Source organism: Bactrocera latifrons, unplaced genomic scaffold (assembly GCF_001853355.1).
Source record: "Bactrocera latifrons isolate USDA-ARS-PBARC rearing strain unplaced genomic scaffold, ASM185335v1 scaffold_59, whole genome shotgun sequence".
Lineage (NCBI taxonomy): Eukaryota > Metazoa > Arthropoda > Insecta > Diptera > Tephritidae > Bactrocera > Bactrocera latifrons.
The window spans coordinates 420,003-440,119 of NW_017537256.1; the positions used below are offsets into that span (position 1 = coordinate 420,003).

The 20,117-nt window shown below is 37.4% G+C and overlaps 1 protein-coding gene across 1 annotated transcript; it reads left to right on the plus strand.

Annotated features, from left to right (window-relative positions):
• Window positions 1-913: 913 nt before the first annotated feature.
• Window positions 914-14,903, plus strand: LOC108974746 (repressed by EFG1 protein 1-like). The gene is made up of 7 exons (XM_018942773.1): window positions 914-1,112; window positions 4,014-4,159; window positions 4,333-4,565; window positions 4,628-4,713; window positions 13,934-14,199; window positions 14,266-14,492; window positions 14,565-14,903. The coding sequence occupies exons 2-7, from the start codon at window positions 4,037-4,039 to the stop codon at window positions 14,650-14,652; spliced, it is 1,023 nt and encodes a 340-aa protein (XP_018798318.1). The 5' UTR covers window positions 914-1,112; window positions 4,014-4,036; the 3' UTR covers window positions 14,653-14,903.
• Window positions 14,904-20,117: the final 5,214 nt, after the last annotated feature.

A 20,117-nucleotide genomic window follows, 5' to 3' on the forward strand; every position in this document is an offset into this window, starting at 1 on the left:
AGGGCGCCACATCCCACACATCGCATCAATCAATTCATTTAGTGAGAGAACACTTTGGTAAGCAAATAATTTCACATTTTGGGCCGTTCGATTGGCCACCAAAACCGTGTGGTATCACACCGTTAGACTTTTTGCTGTGGAGACTTGGAGCAAAATATCACGCGGGTCAACGCCAGTTACCAGTCGAAATGATAGAGGAGTCATCGAAAATTGGACTCAACGGATGGAGTAACTTAGACGTAGCCGCAACCAACATTTGAAAGAGATAATCTTTAAAAATTAAATGCCAAATAATGACCTTTCGATTGATAATAAACATTCTCTATCAATATTGAAGTTTCTGTTTTTGTTCTTTAAAAAGTGGGGAGCCTCGGAATGGGTCACCCTACAGTATGCCTCCGCGGTTTCATTCAGTGTATCGAAAATGTAAATTCCTGGTACGCAAAGTACATTAATTTCTTTATAAGTAGACTATAAACCAGTCTTTTGATTTGACGTAGATGATTCGACCGTAGAACAACTGACATTCGTGCCTGACTGCGTGTACTACATATTTTATTATTTTACTATTTTACTTTTGATTTGTGTGTCGGCATGAAATTTTTCTTATTTTCCGCTTAACTGACTCAGTGTATGGAAATTCGTCATAATGCCGCGCCCAAGCAAATTAAATTCAGTCTCGGCCTTTCGATAATATGAAAATACATTGAACTTACTGTGATTACACATAGAAATGTATATTTACTATACTTTGACTGATTTATATTACTTTAAGTGATACCTTCTTATCAGTGTCGCGCTTTTCAGCTGTGGCAGCATACTCCGGTGGGTGTGCCAAAACAAAGCGCCAAAAATGCAGAGGTAGGAATAGTAATAACATTAATCTGTGTATGCTTCAACGCTCCAGTTTATAATAGGCTTGCGAATAGTTCACACGCATCGCACAAAAATCAAGAATCAAGTCTTCGAAATTAATTGAGTGAATCACGAATCATAATTGAGTGTGTTGTGATGTGAAAGCGACGAGACGGACGGTGAACAAATTCTGCACACTTAATTAAGTGCTTGGTCGAGTCGGGTCAAAGGTCATTTATTTTATAATACAATTTGAGGTACGTATTTACATTTGCTCTCACATAATGAGTATAATTTGAGAAAAACTATATTATTGTGCGACAGAATATTTTCAGCGATTTGCAGCTGAATTACAATGGAGAATTACATGGATTAAGCTAAATATTAGCCAATTAACTTTACGGAAGTGTACATATCTGATCTGCCATAAGATGGCGAGATTATAAATTATACCGATAGCCAGAAGCTGCAGAAGCTGATGGGAAGCAGACGAAGGAGAGATCTATGCTTAAGCAGATTTTTTGTATCGCTTTTTCAAAACTTAAGATCTAATTAATAGAGTTCCTTTTCTGCTTGCACAAAGCACTGATCATAGTCAGTCCAAGCATGCACCTCTCTTGGGATTCGCCATATGATCCTAACATAACCTCATGAACTAGCCAGCATAAGAAGTCGAAATGACATCCGATAGATCCGAATTTTATAGAGGTTTCCAAGTCGCGTTGCACATAATGTCTCTACTCACATCGCTCTAAAGCGAGAACCTCGACTATATTTTTCCGAAATTTAACTTCTTTCAAGTTAAGCCAGATAATTAGTCCTAAAGTGATGTCGCTTCGAAATATTTTTAAAGAAATAGAAATCCTCAAGTAATATGAAACCCTAGTAACCCAATTTCAAAAAAATAGTGATCGTGATTCTATGATATTACTTCTTACTATATGATCTCTTTAGATTACATTCTGAAAGCGAATAACACAAATTTACCTTAAAAGTGTTGCCTTTCATTAAATTCAAGTATAATTTGTCCAAAATATTGTGCTTGCCGTAAAAACACGTCGATTATTTATAATTCCTTAGTTTCTAATTCAAACATGGTAAATTAATCATACAATGAATTACCCAAATTTCATTTACTATCTTGTGATTCATGCAAGGATATTATGAAATCGAATTTCAAGGTTTTTAATCTGATTTATAACCTCGCTGTCGCTTTTAGTGAATGAGAATAATGAGCCGTCATTTATACACAAAAGTAAATATCTAAACAAAGATAATTACAAGTTCTTATCAACATATGTAAATAAATAAACGATATAAACACGTAGCAGGTAATAAAAGTTATGATTAATTCAGTAAATACTTTTCAAGTTGGTTATCTACCATACATTAATGCCTCATTACATGTGCAAACCAAACAAAGAAGATATATAATATATTTGACGGGCTTAATATATATTAGTTTTTATATACACATAGGTATATATACATACATATATGAATATATTTTTTGCAATTTTAACTTTTCCTTTTTAATTTTGTTTTCAATAGGTAGTTGTATTAATTGAGTCAATCAACATCTTAATTGTTTCGGATAATTGAGTGCGAAAAAATTCTATATATTTTGTATTTTTATTTGCATTATGTTTTTTAACTTTTGAAGTTATAAATTTTATTAATTGAGTCAATTAACATCTACATTTCTTACTTCGACTAACTGAGTTGTGTGAAAATTAAATATATTTGTTTGTTTTATTACCTGTTTTTTCTTTTTCAAATTTTAAAGTAATTAATTTTATTAATTGAATTAATTAATAGTTTAATTGTAATAGTTAGATTTTGTGTTAATTTTTTTGTTTTTTAAAATTTAAGTAATTAATTAAATTATTTAATTGAGACAATTACCATTTTAATTGTTTTGGCTCATTGAGTTGTGAAATAAATTTATATACATTTCATGTTTTTATTTGAATTATGTTTTTTAAACTCTTAACGTAATTGACTTTAATAATTAGGTAAGTCAATTAACAGCTTAATTACTTCGACTAAATGCGATGTGTGGCAATTATAAATATTTAGTTGTTTCTTTTCAATCTTCAAAACTGATTATTTTTTATTAATTAAGTCAATTAACAGTTTAAATGCTTCGCTTAATTGAGCTGTGTGTAAAATAAATATATATATGCCTATTTAATTTTTTTTTTTTAATTTTAAAGTTATTAATTTTTTTAATTGAGTCAATTAACAGCTTAATTACTTTTTTTAACTGAGTTGTGTGATCATTGTATACATATATTAGACTTTATGTTCATATTTTCCTTTTTATATATTTTAATTGCTAATAAATTTAATTTTTTTTAATTGACTCAATTAATAGCTTAAATGCTTCGATTAATTGAGTTGTGAGGCAACTATATAAATTTGGTCTTTTTATTTCAATTTTTTTCTCTTTAAAATTTTAAGCATTAATTTTATTATTTGACATTAACATCCTAGTAACTTCGACTAATTGAGTTGTGCGAAAATTAAAAATTTAAATATATTTGTTTGTTTTATTTTCTTTTTCTTTTTTACTTTATAAAATTATTACTTTTTTTAATTGAGTCAATTAAAATCTTAATTGCTTCGACTAATTGAGTTGTATGAGCATTGCATATATTTGATTTTATTTTCTTCTTTTTTAATCTTTTCAAAAATAGATATTTTCATTAATTGAGTCAATTAACTTCTTAATTGATTCGACTAATGTCGAGCATTCTACCATAATTTTTTAAATTTAAAAACAATCATTATATTAACTGCACCTACTTAACTTGCTTGTATGCAGTGAGTCACGATCATAACCGCAACGAGAGGGTTCGATACTTTCGAAAAAAAAATTAAAGTTAGGCTATTCAATTAAAATAATTTGGTAACAACTTCGCAGTGGTGGACTTAAAAATGCTGTTGGTAGTTACATACACATAATGTTCACTTTTTTCATATACCTTAATTCACTATCCAACATATTTTCATAATTATCAAGGTCAACCGACTAGTCGGCATTGAAAAGCATGTCACATAGACTTATGCTATATTTATCGAAACTTTTTTATCTATCCTATCTAATGACAGTGATTTGATAACTATAAAACTAAAAAAATTTTAACAATTTATAGTAATCATACACCAGCTGTGAACAATGAACTTCAACGAATTTGAGAGAGATTGTCTGCAAGCGCACAACCAATTTCGTGTCAAGCATGGCAGTCCACCATTATCACTAGATCGAGGACTTTGCATTTATGCCAAGGAGTGGGCGGAAGTAAGTAGTGTCAGAGTGCAAAGTGTTTTCTGATATAAGATATAAAATTTCCAAACGGGATGGCTGTCAAATCAGCTGCCAAAATTAGATTCATATACAATCCTCGTTTGAAATGAAAGTGTTTTATCTTTGAAAAAATTTTTGATTTTCATTGATCTTCGATTTCTTCTAAGACTTTGGCTCGTCGCAATATTTTACAACATCGTACAAATAACCGTTATGGCGAAAATATCTACATGACAATGGGCCGTCCCAATTTACGCGGTGGTGATGCGGTGAGCAGTTGGTACGCTGAGGTACGTGATTATAAATTTGGATCCGGCAGTGCTTTCGACCTAAAAACAGGACATTTTACACAAGTGGTATGGAAGGGCAGCAAACGTCTGGGCGTGGCGATGACGAGAAGGTAAGAGCGCTGTCACTGTTACACATGAACACTAACGAATTATTATCCAATTATTTTTATAGCGGTGATCGTATATATGTTGTCGCCAACTATGACCCACCAGGAAATTATGATGGTGAATTTTCAAATAATGTTTTGCCGGCAATAAGCTGAAAGTGTTTTAGTTTCTTCGATCATTTTAAAATACTGTAAAATGTTTGAATATTTATTATTCGCACATTATTTATTAAAAATATTATAAAAATTAAAATATTCTACAAAAAATTGTTGTACTCTGGAAAGACACTGGTCGAATATATCATAGGGCAAAAGACAGTTTAGAACCACTTAAATAAAGTGGATACAAAAAGGAGTTCTGTCTTTGGGCGCTATTCACCAAAGGTGGTGCTCTGGCTCTGTGAAACCACAGTTAAGGTAATAATGTTTTATGGGACCGTCGTCCGTTGAAGGACGCTCGAAAAACCAAACTAGCTAAGCAGCTGGAGCGTGTCTAAAGAGCGGTCCCCATCGACATTTTTGGATCGCTAAGGGCAACCCATTGAGTGCGAATCGTAATAAAATCGATAAATTTCTGAAGAAGGTTATTACACGACACAAAGAAAAGGTTCCTTACAAGCGAAAGCAAACGTGGTCGAATCGAGATGAGTCGGTTTAAACGGTGGTCCTGCCAGGCATCACGGTGATTGGGGTTTTGTTATATGTTTGATGTGATAGGGAGGGTATCATTGTTACCGAACAGCTCCTCTACGACCAAACTGTCAATTAGGTTCTGTACTGTCAACAATCTGACCGTCAAAAGAAAGTAATCGCCCAGAACGATTTTGTGTAGTTAGTTGAGGTTAATATGGGATACTCGTGAGCCATAAATAGTCCAGTTTTAGTCCTTAGCGATGAAGACATCCTTCAGAATGCCAGCGTGTGACACCTTCCCATTAGCTTGAGATAAGTGGATTTCCATACGCCTGTCCACCATACTAAGAAAGCCCCTAAGTTGTGCCGATCACCTATCTAGACGATATAAAGCCTTTGCTACAATGCGCTTCCACAGCAGTTTACTGCCGAATACTATTACAAGGTATTTTGGTCCTTGAGAGAGTTATGTTCCATTTATCGAAGGGATGCTAAATGGAGAAAACTCCAATTTTCTTGGAATCACAAGCAGATATGTATTTTCCGAACTAAACCCAATATTTTCTTAATATGCCCGATTCTGGAAGATCACGCAAATGAGGAAAGTTCTCTGAGCAGCATTCACTTGGAAGTGGCCAGAAGCGATTCATTTGCATATGGCTAAAGCAGCTCAATACTTCCGGTCTTAATTAAGTATTATCTGGGTTTGAAAACAAACAAAAGTCAGAAAGCGAATCATCCTTCTCCAGAGTTTTGCACTTGGTTTGAGACCGTCATCGGAAACATAGACCCCCAAAGTAAGGAACACAGCAACCTTGGATGAGAGCCCTCCCTTTTATATTGAAAGTAGTGTTTAATATACTACTGAAATACTAGCAGTCTAATCCCGTTATTAAGATGGCAATGTCGTTTGCATAAGCTACTGTCTTAGACGCTCTGGCATTTACCAAAAGTTTCTAAACAGTTTATCCATCACCAATGTCCCAAGCAGTCCAGCATTCGGCTCTGATCTTTTAACCTTGCAGAGTGCCTCTAGAGACTTCCGTAATCTTTCTAGCATCGCTCCATTCTGCTCTTATTTAACGTTGTGTACTAGGATCAAGGACTATTGACTGGATAATATTCAGAACATATTTTGTAAAAAGCAGCACTTCAGGGGGGATTGTTCGTGGTATCGTCAACATTAGCCTACATACCGAACCTATCATAACATGGTTCTCTTATAATACTGCTAAAGCTGCTGCCTTTATATCGGTGAGTTGTGAATATTTCGTTTAAAACTAAGTGATTTAGTAGCAATTACACATTTTTTCGTTGGACACCTGGTTCTAGCACATCCATAGTATATCGAAAATATTGATTTTTCTAAAACTGTTTCGCAGTTTGCGGCTTGTTATGTTGAAATTAACAGCACTCAAATATACATGGACCCTGCTGAATATTTCCGAAATAATTTGCGCTGTCTATGTTAATGAAGTCATTTTATGCTCAAATAATATATGCGCGTGTATGAGGAGGTAGGCATTTTTACATACAGGGTGTTCCAAAAAGAGTGATAAAATTTCTTTTGAAAAAACAAATTTTTTGGGAAACTCAAATGCTTTTCATCTAATGTGAAGTACAATCGATACAATAAAGTTTTGAATATAGCATCGTTCAAATTACTTCCACGACTTCTTTTGCAGGAACAAATTCGATAAAATGGAATTTCGTGAACTTTTTCCGCTAAATCTTGTCGTATGTCATGAATAGCTCTTCAAAATTGACTTCTAAATATTGAAGAGAGTTTTGTTTATTACAAAAGATCAATGACTTCAAATAACTCCACAATAAGTAGTCTAACAGTGTCAAATCACAACTTCTAGGTGACATTCTATATTCCATTATGCCATTTCTGAAAATAATCGAGGCTCCAAACCTTTCTCGCAATAATTCGTTGTAGGTGTTGTGTGGCACGTAGCTCCCCGTACTCTTAGAATCAGATGTTGTGAAGATCAACAACTTCCAACTGCGGTCAAGAAAAGTTGGTTATGGTCGAACTATACCGATGTTGTTGCTATAGCCATAGAATTCTGACGAATTGACAGTCCTTGACCAGATAAAAAATCCAGAACCGTTCGGGTCACGTAGTGTCAACTGTCGTGGGAACGGAACTATACCGATCTCTATTGACATTAACGGCATCAACAGCTTCATTGTGAAAAAAATACGGAACGATGATTCCACCAGACCAAGAACTGTCAATTTAGGTGCATGTAATGGTTTTCCATGAGTATTTTGTGGATTTTTTTCGCACGAGAATCGAGAGTTTTGTTTATTTACTGCGCCACTCTACTGAAAATGAGCGTCATCTGAGAAGATTGCTTTACTAAAAAAATCATTTTCTTGTTGTTCCAAAGCAAAATCAACAAATTCACGACGTTTACGCTGGTACAATGGCTTCAGTCCTTGAGTGCGAACAATTTTATATGGATGCAAGCCGAAATCCTTTCTCAAAAACCACCAGCTTGCGGTTTTTGATAGTAAGACTTCTTGAGACCGACTTGGAAACGACAAAATGTGACCTTCAGCAACACTTGCCGGAACGAGGGCAATATTTTCATTATTTCGATGACCGAAACGACGCTCAGAAATCATATTATTCCTATTGGAAAACCCGTTATATGTCTAGGTGTACCGAAATCCAATACGAATTTCGATAAGTCTATCTAGCTACATTAGTTGCGTGCGCCTCTTATCGAACCACTCACAATTAACGTTGGTGTGGCAATTAAAATGCAAATGGCTCCCCAAGCACAACACAACTGATGGATGTATAATTAGCCTGGTGGTGATGCCACTGATGATGATGACGATGTTGTTGCTTTGAATTTCATGACAAAATGGTTTGTGCTCATGTTCTTTATTTGTTGTTTTTGTAGCTGACACTTATTGGCTGCTGGCAATTTGATATCAACATTAGGCGCACGAATATGTGACAACAAAACATACAAACTTTCGTGTATCTGTGGATGTTTGTACGTTTATATATGTGTGTATAAGTGTTTGTATTTGTGGTTGTACTTGTATTTGTCTGCGTACAGACATTTGTATGTGTCGACTGATAACAATTTGCAATAAAAATTAGAAGTTCCTTCGGCAGAGTGTCTGTGTGTGTGTCAGTGGTAGCATTGTCGTGGCCATCAAATCAGCATTTTCATCAAAAATAGCAATAACATCAACGCTGGTTGCCACCCACAACACTTGCACCCTTTCGCCTGCCAGGCCAAATGACTGCCGCTTCACATCCCGCTGCCGGCGTGCACTTTTCAACTGGCAATGGCCATGTCGATGCCCATTTTATGACCAAATAAACTATGTTAATAGCAATTTGCGCACAAGTTAAAAACACACACACACACTCAAACGCACACATGCGCGTGCTAATAAACAAGCGTTCGGTGGCAAGCAGATTAGGCGTTTGGCCCGTTGCAGCATCCCAACGCAACCCTCACAGCCGCCCAGTGTCTGTAACGCCCGCGCACCGTTCGTTCATCTTTTTCGTGCGTTGGTCCACTCAACGAGTTGCCTGCGCCCCGTCCAGTCGTTTGTGCAGCAAATATTTATTGCCATTTTGGGATTACTTTCTGGGGTTTAATTGCGCTACCGGAATACCCGACAAACTTACTGCAATACACACAAACGTATCAGCAATCATATGCCCATATATATATCCCTGAGTATGTTTGCTTTTGTTGCTGCTACGCTTACTTGCGCTTATTGCATTTGCGCCTGTGCCTGCGCCTGCGCCAGCGTTGCCATCGAACCCCGGTCTCTGCGTGTTCGCCTGCGGCTTCATCGCCGCTGTCAGCTCTGATTGTTTTGCCAAAGTAATTTAAACTTGTGGGCAATAAAAATAGTTGTAAAATTTCCGTTACACAAATACATGTGTACGCATGTATACACGGCTTAAGCAAATTAACGGGACCACGCAAGAAATATTTTCATAATCATTTGAAACTCGAACTTATAGCATGCGACTAACGCTAAGGGGAGCCTCCGAACTCATCGAGTTACCATTTGTGCCTGCCCGGACGCCAAGTCCTTAAGCTCCATTTACTGCGAAGTACTTCTAAAGTAAATCAGGTTAGGTTAGTTGAAGTTCCCTACTACTACTACTGCTCCCTAATAATTCGATATGGAGATTCAGTTTAATTTGAGTTGAAGTATTCGTCTTAAAGAACATCAACATTTAAGACCATCTTGATATTGATTTTTTTTTATCATGAGACAAGATATCTTTCCGAAATTTGGCATGAAATACTATCCAAATTAATGCTAATAGTATAACAACTATTTAGTACAAAGTCTAAATTTTTTTTTTTCAGATCAGTTCAATAAAGCATATAGCTGCCATATAAACTGACAGAACAAAATCAAGTTCCTGTTTGGAATATCTCCTTGAACCGCCAAGCACCTAGATAACTAAGACGAGTTCTAGATAGTACTGCAGAGAAACACAATAGGTGTTCCAGTGCCTATCTCATGACTATTGTCCTACACTTTCTCCGATACATGAAGATGGACTTACTATATACTCATCCGGCTCACACGTGATGCCAGTAGGTTGTGATCTGTTACTAGGCCAACAGTCATCTTGACTTTCCCTTCCTTTCGAGAGGATGTGAGTAAAAGCATGCTTCTTTTTCTTCGGCGACTCTTGCACAAGATCTTGGCGATCCTGCATGTCTTTAAGGTATTCCATGTTACCCTGATCAATTTGTCGTTTCTTCAGAAATTTCATTGAATTTAGTTTTTAGCGACTTCCGAGATCCATTCCTTTATTGGTTCGTTTACCAAACGGATGGCTTTGTTGGCAATCTCATCAGCTATTTCATTTTCTGGCACATCTTTGTGGACTGGAACCCAGTATATGTGCGTTACGACATTGTCCGAAATAATGCGATTCTTGGCTTTTGCCTTAATTTCCGTCTATCTATCTCAGCTTTTTTTCTGACCTCAAAGAAGATACTGCCTGGAACAAACTGCAGTATTTCGATAGCTTGAAGCGTCGCTTGAGATCAAGCTCTATGCAATAGGTTCGAACTCTCAATCCATTGACCAAGAGTCTGATCCGTTAATATAGACGTTGTAAGTTCCCGTGGCGAGTCACATGTCCATCCGCCATCCACAGTTTTATAGTATCACTTGAAACCTTCCCTTCCAACTAAAGAAGAAAGGTATGTGCTCTACTTTATCCATCAAATCACTGCTTACTGAGCTGTGCTTCGAAGATCCTTGTGGAGAATTCACTAACGCGGTAAAATTTTGCAGCCGATGGCTGGCAGGAAGAATAATCTATCTAAAGTAGTCCTGGAACCGGTTATACCGAGTTTACAACAACGCGCCCGTCGTTCTTTTTTTTTTTTTTTTGCCTGTTTGACACCAAATGGAGATTACAAACGTAGCCGAGTCCCTCTCCACCTGGTATTTCTAACGGAGCTTAACTATGCCAATGTCATCGACGACTCATCAGGTGTTACCATCGTCCGTGTCTCTGTACCATATAGAAGAACAGGGATAATGAGTGGCTAAATTTGGTCTAAAGACTATAACTTATCAAAACTTGTGATCCCCAACTTAACCAGCTTCATATTCGTCGAACGTTTTGAAACCGATACTAAAAAGTAGCTTTTCATCTAACCGAAATGGCGGCATTTGTGTAGAGCAAGTGGAGATCTCTCGGAGACTTTCTTAATGAATCTTTCGATCCATATTTTTGTGCTTTAAGCGTCTCTCAAACAATTCTTCTACCTTCTTTTAAAGGTCGGAACATCAAATTTTACCATTACTTTTAAAGTTCGGATTTCGGGGTTTCCGACTACGAAGATCACGCTGAATTTTTATATTAGCAAAAACATATTTAAAATCTGCTGGCGTGCGAAACATTGTAAAAAACATGTTGCGAAAAGTTTCCAAAGAAAGATAAGAACCAAAGTAAGTAGAACGTTTGATTGTCCGCCGAACTAGCTAAGAGTTTATACTGCGAAGATCTGTTTGTATACAAATCGGTAGTATCCAATACCACCTACCACAAAAATCGAAAATTTTTAAGATTTATTTCTCACTTCCGACAGTACCTCAGGACCAGTATCAACCACGACCACTATTATTACAACATAATTTCCCCTTATTAGTGTTCCTACTGGCTATGCATGCTTTCCAACTTTCTAACTCACTGCTCGAATGAACCCATACACTTGCATAAGAAAACTTGCTTAGACTATTTGCAAAGCGAGTCGGAAATGTTTCAGAGACACAACCAAAACAGAAAAAAGAACTGAAATCTTTGTGTGTTGAGATCCGACATGCTTGTCGCCACAAGCGTTTATACTCGCACACATGCAGCGACACCTTCACCCGAACACGAGTATGTCCGTTGGTCTGTTGTGTACACGGCGCACACGAGTGGCATGGCCTCGAGTAAATAATATATGCAAATAAGATTGAATTGGGGTTTTCGAGTGAACTTGGCACTTTGATGGGCATTTTGTCTTTGCATAAATACATACAAACATACATATGTATATATACGAGTACATGCCTGTCTGCATGTATAATTGTAATTATAGTTTTAATTGAAGTTGGAAGATCGCAAAAGTTAACGGTTGGAGGGCGTGTGAGGGCAGTAAAAATGCACTTTAATTGGTTTAATAGCCTGAGAAGATTCTGCATAAAAGAGCTTAAAGTTTTTAATACGCTTAAAGGAAATATTTTTAAATTCTTTATTTTAGAGAGAAGCTGAGCTGAGCTCTTTTCAAAGGGTACTTTAAGAAGTTATGCCTAGAAAGCAGCTCAGAAATGCTCGGTCAGTTCGGCGCTAGTCGGATTGAAATTGTCACCAAATCCAGTCGAAGACATGGTTAGTTAGGTTAGGTTCGATGACTGTTCCAGAGATCGCGCTTGGACTGATACATGCAGTCATTTGTGTAGGCATAAAAACAGAAATCTTGTATTTGATATTTCTTCAAGCACAAGTCAGCACAGCGCCTACAAATTTGCTCCAGCACTTAATTTGTATTCCCTCCAGCTCGGTGAGATATCAGATCTGTCTCATTTCCACGACAGTCGGATCTACATAATCGCAAAGAACCCGGATTTTTATTCGACCAAGGACTCTCATCTCGGCAGAAATCTGCCACAACAACAACAAAAACAGCCCGCTAGATTTCTTACGATCCATATTGGGTGAAAATGTTCTTCCGACAACGCATTAACCATAGCCCAGCGCTGACCAAGCTCCCCGAAGTTCAGCTATCCAGTCAAAGACTATTAAAGGAGGGGAAGCTATGGTATTCCTGGCCATCTTGGCTGCTTGCAGTTACCAGTGATTCCCTTGTCGAATGGCACCCATAGTAGTTTGATCAAAAAGTTTCTGCTTGCCATTGATAACGTGGTTAGACATTCCTTAATAACTTCTCAATACACGAATAGTTAACGCAAGCCTAGTATGGCCGCCCTGCTGTCAATATGAACAGAGATTTCTCCGCAGGAGGCTGCACTAACCTCGCCTGAAACAACACTCTAATAGTGAGGAAGTCTGAAGCTCAATCTGCCAATATATCCCTCCACCAATCTTCGCCCAAAGCTTTAACACATCCGTGAATAAACTCTCTGCCGCTCTCTTCTATTGACTTCTAACCACCTTCAACTCTCTTCTAAATATGTGAGGAGAAAAAAAGCCGCCAGTGTTTGGCATGGCGACTCAATGATCTTAGAGATCCGTATAAAATTATTAAACGTTCTTTAGCTTCCTGGCAAGTATAATCTTGTACAAACCAAAGGATGATTTGCGGTGAGAGATCCCATCATTTGCCACTGGCTCCTCTGTAATAATATAAAGCAATAAATGCCTTAAGGCAGGAACTTAAAAGAAGTTTCGATTTACAAGCAGACTTCGAGTACCCGAACAATTGTCTTGGTTGACTCGAATTGCATTTCAGTTTTAAGAATCACCTAAAGTTTTCATTTTTTAATTTAAAGGGCTCCTATCCTTAGTCCTCCTCCTATTGCTTAATTCCACCGCAAAGTATTTGTCTTTCGAAATCACACCTCTGCACTTCCCCCTCACCTACTATCCAATTTAGGCAGACCAAATAAACATCTTCCTTTCCTACTTTCCTAATAACAAAAGCAAGAATTTTAACACCTGCTCGGAAGCTTCCGCCCCGAGCTAAACATTCCACTTGGCCAAGTGGCCGGGCATTAAGTGCCAGTAGAAGTGTGCTGAAGTGCTCTTTACCGGTTGGATTTTATGAATGTGGGCATAAGAGATTCATGAGTAAATTGCCTACACCAACACTGCAGCAACAACAAAACCCACAGTGCCACATACCAGCGGTGAGCCGCAGCATTAGTGAGGCATCAGAGTCGTGAGCGGCGTGCGTAGCAATGAGAAGTTAATTAGCTAAATTAGCTCAAATTGATTGCCACAAGCCAATAACGGGCGAGTAAGACAACAAAAATTTATAGCTGCCCCTGAGATGTTCTGCTTTAAAATGATCTGGCATTAACTTGGTAATAGAAGCTCTACTGCTGGCAAACTCCACCAATGTTGTGTAACCCTTGTAATTTTTAGAAATTTTAGTACTTCTAAAGAAAGTGCTCAATCAAAATGAATTGTCAGAGATTTTCATTGTTTATTCTTCAGTTGAAAAATCTTTATAAAACAAAATTCTGGTGAATACGTGGCGTTCTTTGAGTACACAAGCTGTGTGCGCCGCAGGACTGCCTTTACTCGGTGCGGTACGTTGAAATTATGGCTACGGTAAAGCGTACCGTTATCATTAAAAAGGTTTCCGTGAGCGGCGCACCCAACCAACCGCCGCCGAAACCCATTACAATATCACAAGCCGATTTTGAGAAAGCTTGCTTGGAGGCGCACAATAAATTTCGAGCCATGCACGGCACACCACCGCTCAGTATTAATCCAAACCTCACGCAGGTCGCCGCCAAATGGGCGCAGGTTAGCTGCAATGCACCATAATGCTGTGGCATGAAATTTAAAATATTTCTTTCATTCTTCCTACAGAACCTGGCGAAACGGCAGAAGATGGAGCACAGCCCCAATGGCAAGTACGGTGAGAATATCTATTACAGCAGCGGCCAGCAGGTGACACCGGATATGCCCGCGAAGATGTGGTATGACGAGATTGCCAAATATGATTTCGCCAAGTCAGTGTTCAATCCATACACCGGACACTTTACACAGCTGATATGGCGCGACACGAAGCAAGTGGGCGTGGCATATGCGACGTCGTGAGTGTGGCATGTATTTAAAAGTGTGGTGCATAATTTTCTAAATTTGTTTTTAATGTTTTTGTTTTTTAGTGGTGAAAAGGTTTGGGTTGTCGCCAATTACGATCCACCGGGTAATGTGAACGGTTTCTTCAAAGATAATGTGCCGCCAAAAAAGTGAGAAAGAAACAGGAAACGAGCTTCCAGCAATATTTCAAGGCCACCGCCTTTTGGTGACTTCCGAAAGGTGTGGAGAAAATGTAAATACTCTAGTTGCGCTCACAATTGCCTAGCCTTTTTAAAAAATGCTTAAGAAATGGAATGAGAAACTCTCCATCATTTATTTTAAGAGAGTGCAATAAAATGGGTATAGAGTTACCATAACAAAATGAAATAGGTTAACTGAAATAAATTAAAAGTAGCTACTCTGGACTCGTGGTTATGCATTGTTATTTCAACCAACCATTCGATTTTTTATTATCTTTTTTAACGGTACATTTTATGCTGATATCTGTAAATACTCTGTCACACTCGTACAAGTAAAAACTGTGATGCGATATGCGGTAAGAAAAACGGTTATAGATTGGAGTCTACATACATACATAAAAAGACAGAGTTTGTTTATGAAAGAAACTAGTTCATAATAAATCGTATTAGAATCATAGACCATCGAAAATGCAGAAGAAAACAATCAAAACAGTTATTAACGACACTGAATACTAACAAGAGTCGCGACATATGCGACAAGGGGTTTAGATAATTTAATCTTGGACCAATTCAAGACTGCAAAACTGGCTCCTTTTTCCTAAAGAAATCGACTATGTAAGACAGCCCGAGGAACACTAATTTAGTGCCCTTAACCATCCAGGAGAGTTTCTCGAAAAGTTTACAGAAAGGTTGAAGAACCTATACCAGCGATTATGAGACTCTAGTCTTCTCATTCGGTAGAGATGCGACGAATGAATTTATCGAAGCAGTAAAATTACCGTTATTATTCCAACTCGTCGAATTTCACAAATAACGTCTTCTCTAAATTGAAGCAAAATTCACGCTGAATGATTTTATAAGATATAAAGATCATGACGACATACATATCTCCTCTCATTAAATCAAATCAAAGTATTGTACTCTATAATCTCTTGACTACCAGAAAACTGAAGTTCCTAATGATATCCGCTTTGTATGTAGATCTACCAACAATATTCATCTTGAAAGCCTACATATAATCATAGAATCATAGACTTGTGAAATCTGAAGGTAAAACTATGATATGTCGTCCACGCGGTTCATGAGTCTTAATATTTATTCAATCTGTTGCACTCAAAGTTCAGGAAACTAGCGTAGAGCAGCTGGCTTTACTGGAGCTCTGAGTAAAGTGGTACATAAAACTATACCCGCATTTGACCCGTACTTCGCGACTATTCTTCTAGCATCGAGGCATAAATAAAATGGTTTACAACCAGCCGGTTTAAGGCTTGAGACCATTGAACAAAGCTCAGTATTGCTGCGGGTTTGTTAGCATATATAATCTTATTATGGGGTAGATTCGTGGGGAGCTAAACTCAACTTTTTTTCTTAGTAGAAATGAATGAACCACAAGGGTTATCTCATCGACTCAAAATCTATGTACTCACCGATGGATTAATTGATAAAACAGGGACAGGAGCAGGACCTTTTCATAGCAATCCATACACAGATAGACCAGATAGCCTCGAACGAAATGATTACAATCTGTCATTGATACCAATATTCTGGCATAAAAGAAAGTGCAAGTAAGCTTCTGCTCTCAACCACCACTCACGACCTCCCAACATTTCCAGATATTGATCAGACCAGAATACAATGGAACTAGGAGAACATTTTGTAGAGCATTACATTTCCTACAACATCTTTAAATCGAGATATGTTTGCGAGTACTTTGGACACAGTTGGAAGATACTAATAATCGAAAATTCTACGAAAAGATGTGATGTAGAATCCCCAGTGATCTAGAGACTGATGTTAAGCGCATATTTAAATTATGGATGGCATGCTTCCATCAAGAAAAAAGGACTCACCGTCAAAAAATTTATTGGACCTTATTAGTCTGACTTCAGGCCAGGAAAATCAACAACCGACCAGATATTTACCATGCGCCAAAACTTAGAAACAACCCGAAAAAGAGCTGCCTTTATGCCGCTATGACTGAATTTGCCAACCTAATACCAAAAGCTTCGTGCGGCAACGAAAAGGAAGACCGACTGGCGCGTTGCTGCATACTCGACTTCCGCGTAAGCAAGACATTATATATATACATATATGATAATACGAAAAGAGGAAAATGTAACGTACGGACGTTCGTCCAGTTACAATTAGAAGATCATAGTTCGAGAACCTTTCTCGAAGGTGTCTAAGAAAATATTATTCAGCGTTCCAAGCGAAGAGAAATAACCGTTTTTGTTTTTTCTAACCAACCTAATATATAGTCTATTATACAAACGAAAGGAAGGGGAAGAAATGCCTCGTACACTAATTGAGTCCCGAACAAAAAATCTTAACAACTGAATTGACCCAAAATGTATCCACAGTCAAAAGCAGTAAATTTCTTTGAAACGTTAATTGCATGCATAAATTCTTAAAAATTTATCGCTTCTCACAAGGTCTAGCCTCTCTAAAGCTCACTCCCACGTTCTGCTCTTTTAATTGAGTAATTAACGGTAAATTTAAAAACACAATAACCGTTATAATTCATATATATGGTCAAATTAAGCCTAGTGAACTGTCTGTATGACAGCACAAGAGACAGACACATAGCCGCCACCCACACAAGGACACATTGTAAGCACACACACACACACTCATACACCCAACTACCCATTTAATACCTAATTTAACAGCAGCATGCAAAATAGTGCCGCCAGCCCGCAACTCAAATTGGTTGTAGCGTTTAATGGGAACAACAACTGACTGTGTGCGTGGGTGTGTGTGCGTTTAGCTTATTAAAAGTGCGCGCCATCGTCAATATTAAATAGAATTAAGTGGCATTGCGGTGAACATTCTAATGCAGGAAGCATGCATGTACATATATGTATGTAAGCATGTGGCTGAGTGTGTCGCCTCCTATTTAATGCCACAACAATATGATCTCCTGCGCTTTACAAACAGTTGCACATATATATACTGTTCACAGCATGACAACAAAGTTGCAACATAATTTTTAGTTAAATTAAAATATGCAGATATTTATGTGGCCTACGTGACTCACACACAGCGCAGCCACAAGCACACATAACTGTAGGCTATTTATTTTTAAATGCGTGGTTAGGCAAATGGTTATAAATTTAGTCTCAAAATGAAGAAAAAACGTTAACTTCAGTTGCATCGAAGCTATAATACCCTACAGATATACAAAAGATTTCTGACAAGAATTTCATTTTGATAGTGCAGTTTGTATGGTAGCTATATGCTATAGTTGCCCGATCTGAACAATTTTTACAGAGATTACACCATGGTTTCAGGTAATATTTCACGCCAAATTTCTTGTTGATAACTCTTCAAATCAAGAAGTTTTTCATACAAGAACCCGTTTCCAATCGTTCAGTTTGTATGGCAGCTATATGCTATAGTCATTCGATCTGAACATTTTCCGCGAATCTTGTATCTTAGCCTTAGACAATAATTTGTACCAAATTTCGTAACGATATCTCATCAAAAGAAAAAGTTTTCCATATAAGAACCCGATTCCGATCGTTCAGTTTGTATGGCAGCTATAACCTATAGTGGTGCTGTAATAGAGGCTCCCAGAAATGAGACGCTTCTTAGCGAGAAAAGATCACATACAAAATTTTTGGTCGATATCTCAAAAAATCAGGGACTATTTCGCATATATACAGACAGACAGAGAGACGTACCTGGCTAAATGGACTCAGCGCGTCCCGCTGATCATGTATTTATGTATATATTTTATAGGGTCTCTTCTCTCTCTTATTCTGAATGTTTCAAACTTCGGAGAAAACTTAATATATCCTGAACAGAGGGAAATGAAGGAGTAAAGGGTGTTTCACGAGGAATATCTAAGTGTGCTCTTTTTATAAATTTTGAGAAGACATAGCAAAGGAAAGCGAACTAAAGAAAGAAGGACAAAGCGAAAAACCCACTTTTGTTTTCACGCAGATCTCATACACTAAAAGTACCCTCCGAAACACCCTATATTCATTCCCACGACAGAGGTGAAAGGAACTGGAATATACCCGGGTTCCTATCCGGTCAAGGACTCTCAAACCGGCACCATGTCTCGAAATAAGTTTTCTGCCGAACAACAAAAACAGCCACTCCATATATTTGTATTCCTTCGGTTTTGTCACCAATACTCGCTGCTGTTTTTGTTGGTTTTTCGCTTTGAATGCGCGCAACAGCATGTAACGGTCAATACGCTCGCACGCAAGCTAAGACTCTACCAGCCAACTGACAGCAGTGCTGACTATATACGCTGCACACGCATTTAGCTATTTACTGCTGTTTGTGTATGTGAGTAAGCGCTCACAGTGCGGTGCGTGTTCGTGGCTTTGAAATGTTGTTGACTTTTGCGTATTTGCAGTAGTTGCTGTTCTTGTTGTTGTGCTGTGTTTTAGCTTGTTCTAGTGTCGGCATTTGCAACTAAATTTATGGCGTTATTTCCGCATCCGGTTTCCGTTGAACGCATGTTTTACGCGCCATATCCGCCAGCCTTGTGCAGCGCGCACAGCAATGCAAAGAACGCCAACAACAGCAAGAACAACAACCGCAAATAATGTGCAACAAAGCGTTGATATTTAATTTAAAAATTATTTATGCCTTTATCATAATAAACGTCAGCGTAATTTACGCGCACACCAAAGGCATACAGTCCCATAGATATGCTCAGCGCACGGCTATACAGCATCCATGTGCGTCTGTAGTAGCCTAGGTAACCACAATCACGCATTCGAAAGCTTGCAACATAATAGTGTCTCACACACACATGCATTTATATGCGTTTGTGTTTATCTTTATCATATATACACTCACGCATGGCTTGCGGCTGCCCATAATAAAATGTGCTTTGCGGTTGCACGTGGCGTATGAGTAATATTGTTTTGTTTTTCAATTAAATCATGCAACTAATTTCATAATAACCGATAACTAAGCGCAAAGCTTACGTACAGTTATATTTATATTTGTTTATGCGCATATCTATGAAGCTATTACTCTATTCATTTGCGCTAATTTTCGTTTAAATTACACTTCAGTTCAACTGGAAAATTGAATATGCCAACAATTGCATATTGTAAGCTAATTATTTGCAAAGGTAAGTAATATATGTAAGCGTGATAAGCTAATATATCTCTCTGAGTTACTGGAAAATTCAGGCATAATTATTTATGGTGCAAAAATATGTTGGTAAATTTATCTTATTGCGTTGAAAAAAGTAATTTTTGCCTTTAAAAAGATAATAATAATAAAGAAGATAAATAAAATCGATAGGTTAAAGGTTGAGAATTTGATTACAATTAAATTAGCTTGAAAGCAGTAGTAACGCATTTGTTATGAAAAATGGAAAATTATAATGTTAAACATATTTAATACATATATGAGTTAAAAGTTACTGGTGCATGACACTTACCGGGCATTTTTTAGTTGTATTAATTC

Excerpts from the sequence above, each read along its gene's own strand:
- LOC108974746 (XM_018942773.1), top strand. The coding sequence starts at position 4,037 with ATGAACTTCAACGAATTTGAGAGAGATTGTCTGCAAGCGCACAACCAA. Across the intron at positions 4,714-13,933 it reads TAATGTTTTGCCGGCAATAA|GAGTACACAAGCTGTGTGCG; the intron begins GCTGAAAGTGTT and ends GTGGCGTTCTTT. Across the intron at positions 14,200-14,265 it reads TCGCCGCCAAATGGGCGCAG|AACCTGGCGAAACGGCAGAA; the intron begins GTTAGCTGCAAT and ends TTCTTCCTACAG.